The sequence below is a fragment of the Narcine bancroftii genome, chromosome 10, assembly GCF_036971445.1.
Source record: "Narcine bancroftii isolate sNarBan1 chromosome 10, sNarBan1.hap1, whole genome shotgun sequence".
NCBI lineage: Eukaryota > Metazoa > Chordata > Chondrichthyes > Torpediniformes > Narcinidae > Narcine > Narcine bancroftii.
Genome location: NC_091478.1, coordinates 7,935,831 through 7,952,772, shown reverse-complemented (window position 1 = coordinate 7,952,772; position 16,942 = coordinate 7,935,831). Strand labels below are relative to the sequence as shown.

Sequence of the window (16,942 nt, the reverse complement as noted above, 5' to 3'; positions counted from 1 at the left end):
ATATATATATATTTTTTTTTAAAATTATTTTGAATTGCTATGTATATATGTCATTAGTGTGTAGGGTGAACTGTGTGTGTGCACTATGGTCTGGAGGTATACTGTATATGTACAAGCTGACAAAACAATCAGATAACAATAAACTTGTACTGGACATTAAGGGATCTTTCCAGGACAGTACATAGAGCCTGGAACAGAACAGTACAGCACAGGAACAGGCCATTTGGCCCACCATGTATGTGCTGATCATGATACCAATCCAAATAAATAGCCAGCCCCAATTTAGAACTTTCACCCAAAGACCAGCCTTATCCAGATGCATAATTATCTCTTCCAACACATGGAATTATCATCAGTTTCCAAAATGCACCACCATTAACATTTTGATTAATCAGCCCATTTCATTCCTTATTAGAAGATCTAATAATTATAAGGCCTAACATGGCCCCAACCCTAGTTTCAAGAAACCCACCTGTATCACTGAACAAATTCCGCTCCATCTAAGTGGTTGGTTCTAAGGGAAACCAAATCAAAGTTGGGCAAGTTAAAAATCTTTTCCCGATCCGCCTGAACATTTGTTCCTCTAGGCCTTAGTGGCAATTGAAAGGCTGATAGAATAACCAATCCCAGTGATTTACACTGAGCTCATTCCTGAATCAAACCCATGTGGCCTCACTGAATGAACCCTGTATGTTCAAGGTAATTCTTCAATTACAAAAAATTCACCCTGTCAATGTCCCACCTGCAAGAATCGCCAAACACCCATTTAAATGTTAACAATGTGTTAAAGCAGTGGGAATAGATTATTTAAACTTGTGTCAGGAGACTTGTTTACATGCTGTGTGTGATTCTTATTGGAAATGGAGTTTTCAGCCAAGTGTAATTGACCAGACATCCTGAAACAATACATCAAAGGCTATTGGCAGCTAGAATCAGAGGGGATGCGTAAGACTAAGTTGTTCAGCCCAATAGGTCACACAGCCTTCATCTGCAAGTGATTCACAGCTTGTGAACACTTGCATTCAATCTCTATAGTTCTCACCACTCCTGGGACAATGCCCACTTTCATCTCTTTGTATTTAAAGAGTTGACCACAAATGTCCCAGGTGACAATTATCATATACAGTTCTGATTGGATGCAGCTCACTCATTAACTGTACCATCAGAAGTTTACAGTGACATTTCAAGTTTTAATTTTAGTAATGTTCATTTAAATTTGCAGGTTGCAGTGATTAACACCCACCTAATCTGAACCAGGGTCAGCGCCAAGGGGTGGCATTGGCAGGCAATCCTCCCCCCTCCAAATGAGGTATTATGACCCCCACCCACTCTCGGCCATTGCCCCCCCCCAAATGAGGAATACTAATGCCCCCACCCCCACCACTAGCGTGCGCCAGGCATCATCAGTCTCCATGCAATATAAGCAGTGTGTTTGTCTGCTATGTCGGAGGGACGGTTGTCCCCCGCTGAACGAGTTTGTGAGCGTGAGATTGTCCCACTGCCCCTCCCCCCCCACATTACCCTGACCCTGATGTCCCCCATTAAGACTTGTTCAGGTACCAACCCTGTGCTGAACCATGATATGAAATTGTAATCCTCTTGTAGCAAATGAGGTATTGTATTAGATTTGTATTCAGGCTTCCAAATGATATCCTCAAATGGGAAAACGAATTATGTGTTATGACTGAACATTGATCCCAATTTCTATAGGCCTCTTGAAACATTGAGATTTCAGATTTATTGTCAGAGAATATACCTGACATCACATAGTACCCCGAGGTTCTTTTCCTGTAGACTAGGCAGAATGACTAGTTCAGCATGATGCTGAACCAAGCCATGAAAGACCCCAACAATGAAGACGCTGTTTACATCCGGTACCGCACAGATGGCAGTCTCTTCAATCTGAGGCGCCTGCAAGCTCACACCAAGACACAAGAGAAACTTGTCCGTGAACTACTCTTTGCAGATGATGCCGCTTTAGTTGCCCATTCAGAGCCAGCTCTTCAGCGCTTGACGTCCTGCTTTGCGGAAACTGCCAAAATGTTTGGCCTGGAAGTCAGCCTGAAGAAAACTGAGGTCCTCCATCAGCCAGCTCCCCACCATGACTACCAGCCCCCCCACATCTCCATCGGGCACACAAAACTCAAAACGGTCAACCAGTTTACCTATCTCGGCTGCACCATTTCATCAGATGCAAGGATCGACAATGAGATAGACAACAGACTCGCCAAGGCAAATAGTGCCTTTGGAAGACTACACAAAAGAGTCTGGAAAAACAACCAACTGAAAAACCTCACAAAGATAAGCGTATACAGAGCCGTTGTCATACCCACACTCCTGTTCGGCTCCGAATCATGGGTCCTCTACCGGCATCACCTACGGCTCTTAGAACGCTTCCACCAGCATTGTCTCCGCTCCATCCTCAACATCCATTGGAGCGCTTTCATCCCTAACGTCGAAGTACTTGAGATGGCAGAGGTCGACAGCATCGAGTCCACGCTGCTGAAGATCCAGCTGCGCTGGATGGGTCACGTCTCCAGAATGGAGGACCATCGCCTTCCCAAGATCGTGTTATATGGCGAGCTCTCCACTGGCCACCGTGACAGAGGTGCACCAAATAAAAGGTACAAGGACTGCCTAAAGAAATCTCTTGGTGCCTGCCACATTGACCCCCGCCAGTGGGCTGATATCGCCTCAAACCGTGCATCTTGGTGCCTCACAGTTCGGCGGGCAGCAACCTCCTTTGAAGAAGACCGCAGAGCCCGCCTCACTGACAAAAGGCAAAGGAGGAAAAACCCAACACCCAACCCCAACCAACCAATTTTCCCCTGCAGCCGCTGCAACCGTGTCTGCCTGTCCCGCATTGGACTTGTCAGCCACAAACGAGCCTGCAGCTGACGTGGACTTTTACCCCCTTCATAAATCTTTGTCCGCGAAGCCAAGCCAAAGAAGGCAGAATGACCACTTATTGATTGTGCAAAAAAAACTGTACCCAATGGACAAGAGTCCTTTAAATATGTTGTTGAGTGTGACGGTGTAGCAGCTGTTCCTGAACCCGGTGGTGCAAATCTCGATGGCACCTAGACCTCTTTCCTGAATGTTGCATCGAGAACAGAGCGTGTGTTATTGGTGTGGATCCTTTATGATTGCTACTGCTCTCTGACGGCAGCATTCCCTGTAGCTGTTCTCGATGGTGGGGAGGGTTTTGCCTGTGATGTACTGGGCTGTGTCCACTACCTTTTGCAGCCTTTAAGCTCAGCGGTGCGGTACTGGTGTCCCCATACCAGACCATGTCACAGCCAGTCAGCATAAAGTAGAATGAAACCCAAGCAACATATTTGGACTTGGATATGCAGGGAACTATTGTTACTTTCTGGGAAACTTTGCTGGGCCAGAATATTCAAGCCCAGTAATAGAATGTTCTGATCAAGGGATAAGCATGAGCAGTTTAAGTCTTCTCGGCCCAGGGGAAGGGAGGGTAGTGGAGTGGGGTTTCAGGTTAATATTCTGAATGAATTGGGTTTGCAGGCTGGCAAACGCATGATTCATCTGGAGCTGAAGGCTATTAACTGCATTAGCTCGTGCAAGAAATGCTGCAGAAATTAGAATATTTTCCTTCACAGGTGGTTTTGCTTGGATTTCAGATTTTTTTTTGATTCCCCTTTGTGTGCCTTCTTGCATGCTCCATTTGGCTCTTATTGGTCTCATAACAGACAAACAGCTGTGAAATTTATACCCTTGTTCTTTTAGATGGCCAACAATAACATAAATTAAAAGTCTGATATCTGGTACCTATGGGGGGGAGTGGCGGGATTGATAGATGCCGGATAAGTGAATTTTCTGGTTTCTTGAGATTGTGTGGTGCATGGATTGGTGAACTAATGGTGAGGAGTGCCAATTTTAAACCTGTATTTTTTTATCTATTTGTTTTCCACAATTTTTTTTTGCACTTGCTTGAGGCTGCTGTTAGCTTTAATTCTGGACAACAGGGGTTTTACTGTAATTGTTCTGAATCAGATTTAAAATTCAGCAGACTCCCACTTAAAAGAGCATTCTCTTTAGATGTCAACAACAAATGTTTCTTGATGGCCTTATTGCTGTTTTTGTGCACTTTGGTCTTTAATTTGCCAGGTTTCTTAAATGTTTGATTTGATAATCTTTAAAACAAAAGATTCAGCAGGTATTTCTTTTTTTTTTGCTGCAATTGCATCCAGTGTTATATCACATTACATGTTAAATCTTCTCCAGTCTTGGTTTGTCCTGAAAACGTGCTACTTTTGTGCATTTTATAAAGTCTGCAATGGCAGCAACAAATTGCTTATTATTTTTGGTAAATTACATTTTTCAAGGTGCTTTTAAACACCAGTAGACGAGCTTTTTTAACATGCAAGTATGGTTCATAGTGTGAAAAATTAAAAATTTTAAAAAAAGTTCCAGATCAGCTGTAGCACATACGTTGCAGCTTGTAAGAATGTCTATAAAAATTATCAATACGGCAGCGTTTCTCTTTGAAATTCTGTTTGAATTTTGTGTGCCTTTGGTAAACGAGAAACGCCAATCCCCTTAGCGCAGAAGTACATTATACAATGCAAACCATTTCATAGATTCAGTAGTTGATTAGCATTTTGGTTTGCAGACTTTGTTAATTATTGTTTTTATGTGTTGATGCACTACTTTATATTCTTTCTATTCTACAGAATATGATTGGTCTCCTAGGGGGATTTAAATGAGATCGTCTTAGACCTAAAACAAGTCATGGGAATGTTAATGCTACTTCACTTTTGTTCACAGGTTAAGGTAGAAATATTATTGGCAATAAATTATTAACAGGAAAGCATTTGATTCTTGTAAGATTTTTTTTTGTTTTATGAAGGCACAAAGGGCTTTATTTGTCTCCCAGTTGCTCATGAGAGGAGGGGCGGGAGTGTCAGCGTTGGATGCTTCTCCCAGTGATGTTTCCAGGTAGACATAAATCTTAAGGCAGGATTATGACAAATCTGCTTCCAACTACCCCATGAGCTCATGCTCCAACATAGTGGACCAAAATGCTTTTAATCATATTAAAAATGAGGCTTCTCCAAGCTGAGGTGTACCACAAAGATTTTTGTTGAACTAATACTAAAGAGTTACATTATGAATTTACATGCAAGCAGGAAGAATGATTAAAGATAATTGTGTTAAATAGTGAATTAACAGCAAAATTGATATAAATGTAAAACATTTCAAATAAATGATAAAAGTTTATATTGAATGCATTTGAAAATATAATAAATTATCTCCTGCTGTATGTTTTAAAAACTCACAAAATGCTGGAGAAACTCAGCAGGTCAAACAGTGTCCTCTATGTAGCAAAGGTAAAGATACAGGACCGACGTTCCGGGCTTGAGTTGGTTCTGTATCTTCACCTTTGCTACATAAAGGACACTGTTTGACCTGCTGAGTTTCTCCTTCATTCCAACCACGGTGTCTACAGAAATTTGTGATTTACTCCTGTTGAATGTTCTATTTCTTGATGTTGATTGCTTTGTTTAGTTCCAATTGGTTTTCTTATGTCAAAGAGAAATATGACCAGAAAATGCGTGCTTAAAACACGCATCCCAAGAGTTCTCCCAGTAACTGGAATGGACTGTGAGCACTTTGGATAATTAAAGACACACGCAGTTAGACAAAACTGAGTGGAGAACTGTCAGACAGGGACTACCCTCAAAAGGAGGACCTCATATTCCATCTGGACACCCTCCACTAGATGGCATCAACATTGACTTCCCAGTTTCTGTTAGCCACTCCCCACCACCACCATCCATGCCTCCATTCCCCCTTCCCTCCGATTCCTTTAGCTCAGCTCTGAATTCACACAGCCACCCCCCCTCCCTGATCAACCCTCTCCTGTCCTCCTACCCACGTCCAATTATTACCTTTTGCCTGTTGGTCTGGGCTCCTCCCCCTGTCCTTTCCTCCCTTCATCCTAGCCTTTTAATTCAGATGTCTGCCTGCTTTTTAACACGTACCTTGAAGATGGGCTCAGGCCCAAAACGTCGGTGATATATATTTTTTTTAACCTCCTATGAACGCTGCGAGACCTGCAGAATTCTTCCAGCACTTCTGTGTTTTTACTTAAAAAAAACACCTTTCAGTTTGAAGACTCTCTGTCAGAAGAATATTAGTTTATGTTCAGTACAAAAGATTTTGTTTAGGGTAAAGAGGAAAAAAAACAGGTTACAGTTCAACATATGGAACACAAATAAAGCAAGTTTGCCCAAGAACCAATGTGCAGGTTTTGCACACAAGAGTGATGGAACACTCTCCACTTGCTGGATGTAGAGTTCTGATCACATTCAAGAAGCTCAACGCTATTCAGGAGAAAGGATATTGTGCTTGCACACAATATCCCACCTTACATATTCATTCACAGAGCCACCATTGTAACATGACTACTGTGTGTACCATCTACAAATTCACTGCAGTTACTCATCTTGGCAACATTGAAAGCAGCTCCCAAACCTACATTCTCTGCCACCAGAACATACCAGGACAGCAGACACATAAGAATGCCATAACTTGTGGATTCACCTCCATGTGGACTTGAAATTATGTCCTTTGAACCTCTGTCTTCAGATGTAAACTTTGAAATATCTCTACCTGAAAGATTTGTCTTTAGCAGAACTACAGTAGCTCAAAATGGTGGATCCCTACCATCTTCCTAAGGGCCAAAGCTTACAAATAAAAACAAGACTTTGACATTTGTATTTATACTTTGGATTTTTTGGAATGTTTATTTTATGTAATATTGTCCTCTATTTTGCTATATATTTCAGTGGGGTGGATGTATTGGATCTAGGTCACTGCCTAAACTCACTTGCCTCCACAAACCTAATGTGGGTAAGTGCTGTACTCAAGAGTTCTCCCAGGAACTGGAATGGACTGTGAGCACTTTGGATTACTTTAGACATACGCTTCAATTAAAGCAATTAAAGGAAATATAATTTTTAATTTGTAGCCCTGGAAAAACATTAAAGACATTAAGAAAACGTAAAATTAAAACTAAATCATTTATTGAAATCTACCTTTTGTTTAAAAACAGGATAGGGGCCACACCTCCTGGTGAATCCAGCATATAGAATGTAGCGTGGAAAAAGTACAAGGTCATTATTTAGGTGAATGAAACTGAATGGTGAATGGTCATGTTAATGTTCAAAGAGATCTGCGTGTGCTTGTATGAACAGACCTGTTGATTAGGAGGCAAATATTAATTTATAAGGAGTGTGAGTATAGAAGCTTATCTCAGTTGTATAGAGTCATTGATGAGACTGGAGCATTAAAATACAGTTTTGTTTTCTTTACTCAAGAAAGGATATACTTGCCAGGCAGGGAGTAGAGAAGATTCACTGGTCTGGTTCCAAGGATAGTGGATTAGCTACATAAGGAGAATCAGGTCTGTATTATCTGGAATTTAGAAGAATGAGAGGAGATTTCATCAAAGCTTAAACAATTCTTAAAGTGTTTGACGTGTTTGACAAGCCAGAAGCATGGAGAATGTTTATCCTCATTAGGAAGCCCAGAAAAATGGGGCACAGATCGATAATAAGTGGTGGGCTGTTCAGGACTGCAATAAGCTTTTAGAATTCTCTACTCAGGAGGACTGTGAAGGCTTACTAACAGTGTTCATCCACAGCAGAGGTTGTGAGACTTCTCACTGTTAAGGAAACTAAGGGATTTGGTGACAGATCAAGCAGGATGAATGATGGAGTAATCTCAAAGGACTCAAAGGGTCATTTGGTCTACTACCTCTCCCATTTCTTATTTGGCCACAGGGAAGGGAATGGAGTGAGTTTGCAATCTCCTTCATGTAAGTGTGTGACAAACCACAGTAGGCTGCAGGTACCTCTTGTCCTGGCACCACATTGGTTTTATGCCAGCTCCAAAGGTAGCAATTACATTAGGATCATTCTCCCTGGAAATTATTGTCTCCAATATGAACCCATCAATGCCCTTCTGATAAACCCTCAGTAAGAGGTAAGATAGCAGTGCATTTTTAAGACGTGAGAGGAAATCCATGTTGAATCTTCCTGTCTCCCCAGTTCAGTTGAGCAATGAGGAGTGACTAATTTGGAAATGCTATTTTCATTAGGTGGCTTTTTACCATCACATTCACCAGAAAATTGACCAGGTTGATGGACGGCAAATGGAGACATGCATCAGTCACCAATGTGGCATACAATGCATGCTGCACAGCCAGAATTCATGACCCAAGTTCTTTACTCCAGGTGTTCTAGCTAAAACCCATAAAGATTCTAATTTGTCCAGATTTGCTTTGCAGTGATCACTTTCAAACAGCATATTGTTAAGCGGTTGTAAAAATCTGTTTTCAATTTTTCCGTACATTTTTTAAAAATTTAGATCGACAGCATGGTCCATGCTGCCCAATTTACACCCAATGAACCTATACCCCAGCACGTTTTCCCCAGAGCCCCTGGGGAAAACCCACGCAGACACAGGGAGCATGTACAACTTCCTTACAGGCAGCGCAGGATTCAAACCCTGGTTTGGTGCTGTAAAGGCGTTGCACTAACTGCTAGGTCACCATGCCGCCCCATATAATTGGAAGATAAAACAAAAAAAGCTAACTATTAATTCAGTCGGCTACAGTTTATAAACGACAAAATCCTTGGTTTCTCTCTTTTTCCCCCAAACTCCACGTTAATAGAATGTGATTAGTGGAAAAAATAGCAATGAATATAACTTTCACAACTTGTAGGAGAGATTCTTAATAATGCTGGTATTACACAGATAATTGTTCAAATATAAAGTAATTCTGTTCTATAATTTGGTAAACTTGCTGATGTTAGAAAGATTAAAGGACGACAACACACAAAATGATTACCGACACAAAGGGAAATGTTTGAACACAGAATTTAGTGAATAATGGGCAGTCCACAAGCATAATCTTGAATCAATGGCAAAGGAAAACAAACTGTAGAAATGTTTCCCTGTAAAACCTAAAACATTACAACTAACTTGAACAAGCTTGAATGGAATGTTACATACATTTCATTTAAAAATACGGAATGGCTAGCTGACCGTCTAGTATATGTAAATGCTACAAAAAAAGTGTGTATAGTTTAATCAATAAACTACATCAGACACTAATAAGAAATTTGGAATCCTTAAAAATCATTTTACAAAATGGTTTACCTGAAAAAGAAAACAATGCAGTGATTTGCTTTATGTGAATCAGTCCAATCTATGCTGAATCCTTCATTTGAATCAGATTTTTGTTTCAATTCCTGCTGATTAAAGAGTAATTAGCACATTGTGTTTTTATTGGCGCCCCTAGTAACAGAAGAGCAAATGCATTTATTCGGCTGAGCTACAACTAGGCAGAATGTTTTCACCGAAAATTATCGCAATTATGACATTCAGAGATTTTCCTTTAAGAAATTTCAGCTACTGTAAAAGTGTCTACCACAGTGCACTGCATTGTAATAAATATTCAACATAAATTAATAATTTACACGTACCTGAGCAAGTACACAGCACCGTAAGGAGCCACAGCACCAAAAATAGGAGCTCAGAGTCCTTTATCTGTACACAAAATATGTTGAGCACCAGCTAATTTGATCACAACCTTTGGTGGTGTGAGCTATCTCTTATTTACAGTCTAAGGTTGCATTTCAAATAGTTGGTTCAGTCACCATTAGAAACATGCTGCACTTCTGCTAAATTAAAATGCCTAGTGGGTTCATGTCACTCATAGGCTTGAAGGTATTAGGAATCTCCCGTGTCTATCTGCTGTCATATCACCCTAATGGGTCTGGTCACGTCGGGTAGAGGCATTTAATCAACACGTTCTCTTGTTTTTACAGTGAAGGCACTGTTAAAGATTAGTACGTTAACTGTCTGAATGATTTGCTCTGATGTCATTAAGAATTTGAATAAAATGCATTTTCAGTGAGGATACAAAATGTTACACCATAACAGCCAGTGATGGGATACAATGAAGCTATTGCAGCGCCTTGTTAAAAGTCATTGTGGTACCATGAGGTATTATTCCATGAGATATGGAATAATGATAATGTTGAAAATGTCAGGGGGTGCCCAAACTTGCTTAAGGTAAGAGCCACACATGATAAACTTCAGATGTTTGAGAGCCGCAAGACATGAAAAAATATTACATACACGTTTTTACTCTTACATGCGCATTTTGATACAAAAATTTTATATAAACATTAAGAAATACATGTATGTAATAATATTTATTCATGAATGTAGTTTTTAAACTGCTAATTTGTATTAGTTTCAATAATACACACCATATACTCGTGTAAAAGTCAAATTTTGTGAACCAATTTTGATGGTAAAGTCTATGGGGTCGATTATTACACACATACAACTCTTGAGTGAGGTAAGTACCTGAGTCGTTCAAGGCATCAGGAGCTTGGATGGGTGACTGGCCAGTACTGGGTGGTCAGTCTGTGTTCGAGATTGAGAGCTCCAATGAGGTGGGCAGGTGGCTGGGGCCTAGATGAGAGTCTGTGGTCAGGAGCTCTAATGGGTGGGCAGCTGGGGTGTCAGATGGGCAGGTGGTCGGGGCATCGGGAGCTTGGATGAGAGGGGGTGACCGGGGTGTCAGGAGCTTGGATGGGAAGGTGGCTGGGGCATTGAGAGTCTCAGTCAGGGCGTTGGGAGCTCAGATGGGAGGGTAGCTGGGGTGTTGGGAGCTTGGATGGGAGGGAAAACAGAACATTGAGAGTTCGGTTGGGCGGGTGGCCGGAGCATCGGGAGCTCAGATGGACAGGTGGCCTGGATCACACTTCGCTAATTCAACTGCCTACAACACTGCCTCACGCACCACAATCATGCGATCACAAGCCACATCCACAAACACCAGACACTAAAATACCTCCGGGAGCCACACATTCATGTCAAAGAGCCACATGTGGCTCACAAGCCATGGTTTGGTTACCCCTGATCTATGTTCTAGGCATCTCTCAATTAGATACATTAAAAAATGGTTCCTCCTTCACTTATTAGGGGTGAGAAGAACAGTTTGGCTGTAACATATATCTTACTGTACTTCGCCCATTACAGTCAAGAAATGTGGGCACCAATGTAGATATATGACAGTAACATTCTTACTCACAATGCTGGTTAAAAAGTGGATTAACTCCATTTAAATTCTTATATAGTGCAAACATGTTTGGTCAATTGCTGGCAGATAAAGTTCTTCTCTCATTCAATATCAACAACGTCGATTAATATTGTATTGCTGAGGCTTCTTGGGAGCTGGTCTGAAAGAAAGAGTAAAGATTATCAGTAAACAAGAACTATAAAAGTCCTTCATGTGTCATCTCCAATGCTCAGAGACTATGTCATTGGCTGCTATACCACCTATCCTCCTTCCCTCTGTAATTTGCCCCATCTACCTCTCCTGCCCCATATTGTGCCTGTGTATCTCCATACTCTGTCTGCAATCTTGAATGATCCAATGCTGGCAAGTATGGCTAAATGTCACTAACTTGTCTCGATCTACTGCAATTGCCTTGATCCAGATGATAAGACTTTGACAGGCATAATAGACATTTCTAAGCTTGACCCCTTCCATGGCTGACAGCAATCGGGACGTCATTTCCTCTTGGAATGCTTGAAAAAATGGATACGTAGCTAAGACTATTTGCAGTCCTTGTGTCTTCAATGTAGGAAACATCTGTTGTCAAAAAAATTAAGACAAATTGAATTTATATAATGATTATATGAATAGACCCCATCTAATCTGAGAGTCGCTGTAATTAAGCAGAAGATTTCTGAAGATTAGTCTAAGTCGACAAAAATAACCCATCTCAGAGCTTACTTTACTCTGGTAATGTACCATGTTGAAATGTCATACAAATTAATGGGATGTAAATATGCTGGGTTTCAACATCGGAATCTACCCATCTTTACAAGATGCATGGGAAGAAATTTTGACACACCTTGACTTCAAATGACTAGCCCCTTAGCTTGAAACGACGACAGTACTACCACATTCCTTCCTTTGAAGGGGATCAAAACTGCATGCAGTACTCTAGGTGGGGCCTCAGCAACAACCCATACAACTGATTTTAAATTTAGACATACAGCACAGTAACGGGCCCTTCTGGCCCATGAACCCGTGCCACCCAATTAATCTACAACCCCTGTATATTTTTTAAGGGTGGGAGGAAACCGGAGCAAACTCACGCAAACACAGGAGGAACATACAAACTCCTTGCAACAGTGCCCAATTCGAACCCGAGTCACGCTGCTGTAATAGCGTTGCGCTTGTCGCTACACTCACTGTGCTGGTTCAAACAAATCTTCCTAATTTACAAACTCCAATCCCTTTGCAATAAAATCCAATATACCATTTGCTTTCTTAGCCTCTTGCTACACCTGTCTGGTAACCTCTTGTGCCTCATGCAGAAGAAAGCTATCTTTCATCCAATTTTCAGTCTCTTTCCATTGCAACCTCATCAATCTATATGGCACTTCCAAATAGCTTCTGGACGTCTAAATACAGGAAAATTACAGATTCCCATGCTTTTACACACTGGAAGCTTTGGCTTCACTAGAACGTTTTGGAGCCACGTTATTTTAGAACTCTTTACAGTAGAGAAATGAAGAATGTTAGAAGATAAAAGACTGTGTGTAAACTCCTGAAGAAACATCCATATATGCAGACACACTTGAATTTTTTTCACATTTCATGCTATGCTATTTTGATGTACTGGATGTAAAAATGAAGTAAAATGTGGTCTTTCACTGAAGATAGAGTTTCCTGCATTCACTGAACAATCTCCAAACTCAGCCTTACCTGGAATAGGACACCGTGCACAGCCTTTTTTTGGGATGCTAGCTCCGAGCTCATCGTGAGGGCCAGCTAGCTCCAGCTTTAAAATGGCCTTGTACACTAAAGAACCATTTTATTCTCCACCAACAAATGTGAATCAATTCAGCAGGACTTTTTTTTTTTTGAGGGCTTATTTTGCTTATCGTCAAGTAAAAAATTTATGCTTCCTCAAATAATTTACCTGACAGGCTTAATCCGGATCTCGGAGTTCTGATTAGAGACGTGCAGATGAGATGGCCGGTTAACAGGATTTGCTGGTAGAGGTTTCTGTGGTGGGCTACGCTTGGAAGGCCCCTGCAATGAAAAATAAAATACAATTTCTAACAATTTGAAGTGATGCGGTTAGATCACATGTGGTTAAATGCCCATGAAGTTCTCTGACAAGCTGTTGTGGAAATGCAAGGATTACAGATTGCCAAAGAAATGGAGGAGCTGGAGAGATGATCACAACCATGGAGTATTTGGAAGGCAATTACAACAGTTTTAAAGATGAGTTGGCAATGAGACTGGGCATTAATGTATGTCAGCAAGAAAAGGATGAGTATGTGTGACTTGGTGCAAGTTTGAACATAGGCAGCACAGTTTTAGTGAAGTTCAAGTTTAAGAAAGGATAGAAGATGAGACGGTTGGCTAGACACCAATAGAATAATCGTATTGTAACTAATGAATGCTTGTCAGCAGCAGAGGGAGATGGGTGAAGTTACAGATGCAAATGCAGGAGTCTTTAGTATGGAGAGGATGCATGGAGCACAGGGGCAAAGAAAGGAAAAAGTGTCTTTGTCCCAAACATTATGGGAGGCACTGTATGTAGAGTCAGTGGTTCTCAACCTTTTTCTTTCCACTCACATACCACTTTAAGTAATCCCTACGCCCTAGCTGCTCTGTGATTAGTAAAAGATCGCTTAAGGTGGTATGTGGGTGGAAAGGAAAAGTTTGAAACCCACTGTTTTAATCATACCTAATTGACTTGTCATGTGCACGGTTTCGTAACTCCAAAGGAGATGGGCCGAATGCAATTTTTTCCAAGCAAAATATTTCATTAACAATTGGGTCTAGATCAGTGAATTTTCAACCTTCCCTTTCCACTCACATCCCACCATAAGCAATCCCTTACTAATCACAGGTCACTTATGGTATCGGGATTGATTAAAGTGGGATGTGAGTGGAAAGAAAAAGGGTTGAGAACCACTGGTGTAGAGTGCTTTGTTTACCAAATGGTGACAGTTCCAGATTGTTGGGTAATTGTTGGGCTTGGGTGTACTTAGCTGTCACTAATATCAATGAAGGATAATGGTATGATATCTGCTTCTTAATGATTATAATTGAGAATATATGTTTCTTACAAACCATAAAAAGTCTTGTTTGCAACACGCCAACATAGTTAATAACAATTGCTTGATTCATAACAATAAATAATAATCTTTTATAACTTTGGCTTAATAGCAAAGGATTTAATATAGGCAAGCAGGCAAAGAAAAAAGTGGTAATCACACATAACTTCCTTTCCTATTAACAGCAACTCAAATATAAATAAACTTATCAGGTCTATCAGCCACTAACAGATAGAAAATGTTGGGTTTACCATTTTTCCAGCAACCTTTCTCCTTTTGTGTCCTGAAATTTCAGAGTCTATCTAACATCCTGTAGATATATTTTAAATTTCTCATATTTCTAATACAAGAAGTGCTGGAAATACTCAACAAGTTAGGCAACGTTTGTGGAAAGAGAAACAAATCTGATGATGCTGCTGTCAGGGCCCTGACCAGAAGTCAGAACACAGAAATGCTAGAGGAACTCAGCCGGTCCCACAGCGTTCATAGGAGGAAAAGCTATATTACTGACACTTGGAGGTAAAGCTATATTAGCCTGATCCCTTCCTCAAGGGCTCACCTGAAGGAAGGGCTCAGGCTTGAAATGTCGGTAATATACCTCTAGCTCCTATGGATGCTGTGGGACTGGCTGAGCTCTAACAATCAGAGTGTCTGCAGGCTTTGGTGTTTCACTCCACCGAGAAGTGTTAACTCTACCTCTCTGACCATAGATGCTGCCGAACTTGCTCAGTGATTCCAGCACCGTGTTTTTATTTCAGGTTTACAGCACCTGCAACTTTATCAGTTTTAATTAAAGTACATATACCTTTATGACCCAAATTTCATTAGACTCTTCAGGAATATTCAAATATTTTATGACACAAACATAGGTGGAGGTCTGAAGATCAGGATGAGGAAATGGATTTTTGTTTAAATGTTATGTGACACACAATGCTCCCTTATAATATATGCATTTCAAAGACAGTGGGACAACGCAGGTTGAACATTTTAATTTATGTGGTCCTGTCACCCACTAAAGCTTTGAGATATATTTGATGAAAGAGCTGCAAGAAAAAGTTAACAGAGTTGATAAAGTGCCTTTATCAGCATTTGCTGTCTCCCATAAAGTTTTAAAAAAAATACCATAAAGTTGCTTTTATGTAGCATTTATTGGGGCTTTTAATATCTGAGTGTCTTGCACCTCTGACTAGATTACTGAATCTTGACAATTTAGCTTTTATGTTGGAAACAGTTGCGAGAGAAACGTATGTTAGTCTCAATACAGCCACAGGGTCATAGAATTGCACTGCACCGAAACAGGCCCTTCAGCCCAACACATTCACGCTAATTATGATGCCTCTCTGATCTAAACCAATTTACCCACATTAGGGGGCCCCTCTAGTCCTTTCCTATTAAAGTAATTGCCCCAATACCTTTTAAGCATTGTAATTGTGTCTCCTTGTACCACTTTTTCTGACAGCTCTTTCCAGATCACCACCGTCTTCTGTGGAAAACCCAAACCTCAGATTTCTTTCTCCCCTCTCTCCTTAAACTTATGCCTTTTAGTTCTAGACTACTGTTCCCGAGGAAAATGACTCCATCTGTGCTATTCATGTCCCTCATTATTTTATGAACATCTATCACATTACCCTTTACCCTCCAGTTTCCACTGAGAATAAGCCCATCTTATCCAATTTCTTCTTGTATGGTCCAGGCAACAACCTATTGGACCCCATCCAATAAAACTCCAAGTGCACTCAGGCCAAAGTTTTGTGTTTAGTTCTTATTGACAATTATGCTTGATGGCTTGGCTCAGCAAGCATGCCGAATACCTTCTTCACCGCCTTACCCATCTGTGTCACCATTTTCAGGAAACGATGTATTTGCATCCCAGGTCTCACTGGACAAAAACAGCCCTGAGATCCCTTCCATTTACAGCTTATGCCCCGTAGGAATTTAAGAACATATAAAATAGAAGCAGGAGAAGGCCATCTGGTGCGTCACGCAAAAATCTATTGAACTGAATCTTAAATGTATTTAATATGTCAGCCTCTACTGTTTCCTTGGACAAAGAATTCCACAGATTCACTCTTCCCTGGGAAAATCAGTTCATTCTCATCTCCCTCATCCTAAAATGAACCAGTTTTCACTTGTTTGGATTAAATTCTGCCACCAGTCTGCCAACAGATTTGGGTTGTAATTTTAATTTCAAAGCAACAGGCAGATTCAAGGTACCTTTTACTTTCACGCGATAATACATTAAAAAATTTTTTTTCCTGCCGTAATTCTCTGCAGCCACACCGACTCTTGTCCATTCTCCAAGCCCGATCCTCCGAAAAGATCAGGAAGCCTTCAGCACCCGAGCCCTTCTCGCCCTCAGCATCCTCTCAAATCCTGGCTCCGATACCTAGTTCCCATGAGCCAGTGTCCAGTAACCTGTAGCCCACGTGGGTTCACTGACTGCAACGCCAACATGCATGTTGGCTACGTGGGTCCCTCAGCCACTGAGTACCTTACTGCTCTGCTGCTGTGGTCACCTTCCCTGCTTCTCCTTATCAACAGGATGATATTATCACCGTTTCTGCTGCCCTCTGCCGGTCTGCTGCTTCCCGGCAGTCTACAATCCCTCAAAGCCGCTGCCAAGCACAGGCGCCGCCATCTTGGGCACAGAACTCGCGGTTGCAGGATTTTACTTACAAACACCGTCAGCTCCTTTAAAAGGCCATTTGAAGCCTGCACAGAGCCGCCAGCATCAGGACTGAGCGGT

The 16,942-nt window shown here is 41.1% G+C and overlaps 2 protein-coding genes across 2 annotated transcripts in view; both read right to left on the bottom strand.

Annotated features, from left to right (window-relative positions):
- The window catches only part of dhx32b (DEAH (Asp-Glu-Ala-His) box polypeptide 32b), a 48,816-nt gene extending 42,693 nt beyond the window's left edge, over positions 1-6,123 (bottom strand). The window contains exon 1 of the mRNA XM_069899701.1: positions 6,009-6,123. The gene's annotated coding sequence lies outside the window, so the exon portion shown is untranslated. The remainder of the gene's footprint in view (positions 1-6,008) is intronic.
- A 2,771-nt stretch (positions 6,124-8,894) lies between these two features.
- Positions 8,895-16,942, bottom strand: part of adam12b (ADAM metallopeptidase domain 12b) — a 275,387-nt gene continuing 267,339 nt past the window's right edge. Inside the window, exons 23-24 of the mRNA XM_069899558.1 lie at positions 13,047-13,159; positions 8,895-11,288 (exon numbers count right to left, since the gene is read on the bottom strand). Coding sequence (XP_069755659.1) covers positions 11,240-11,288; positions 13,047-13,159 — 162 coding nt within the window. The 3' untranslated portion in view covers positions 8,895-11,239. The remainder of the gene's footprint in view (positions 11,289-13,046; positions 13,160-16,942) is intronic.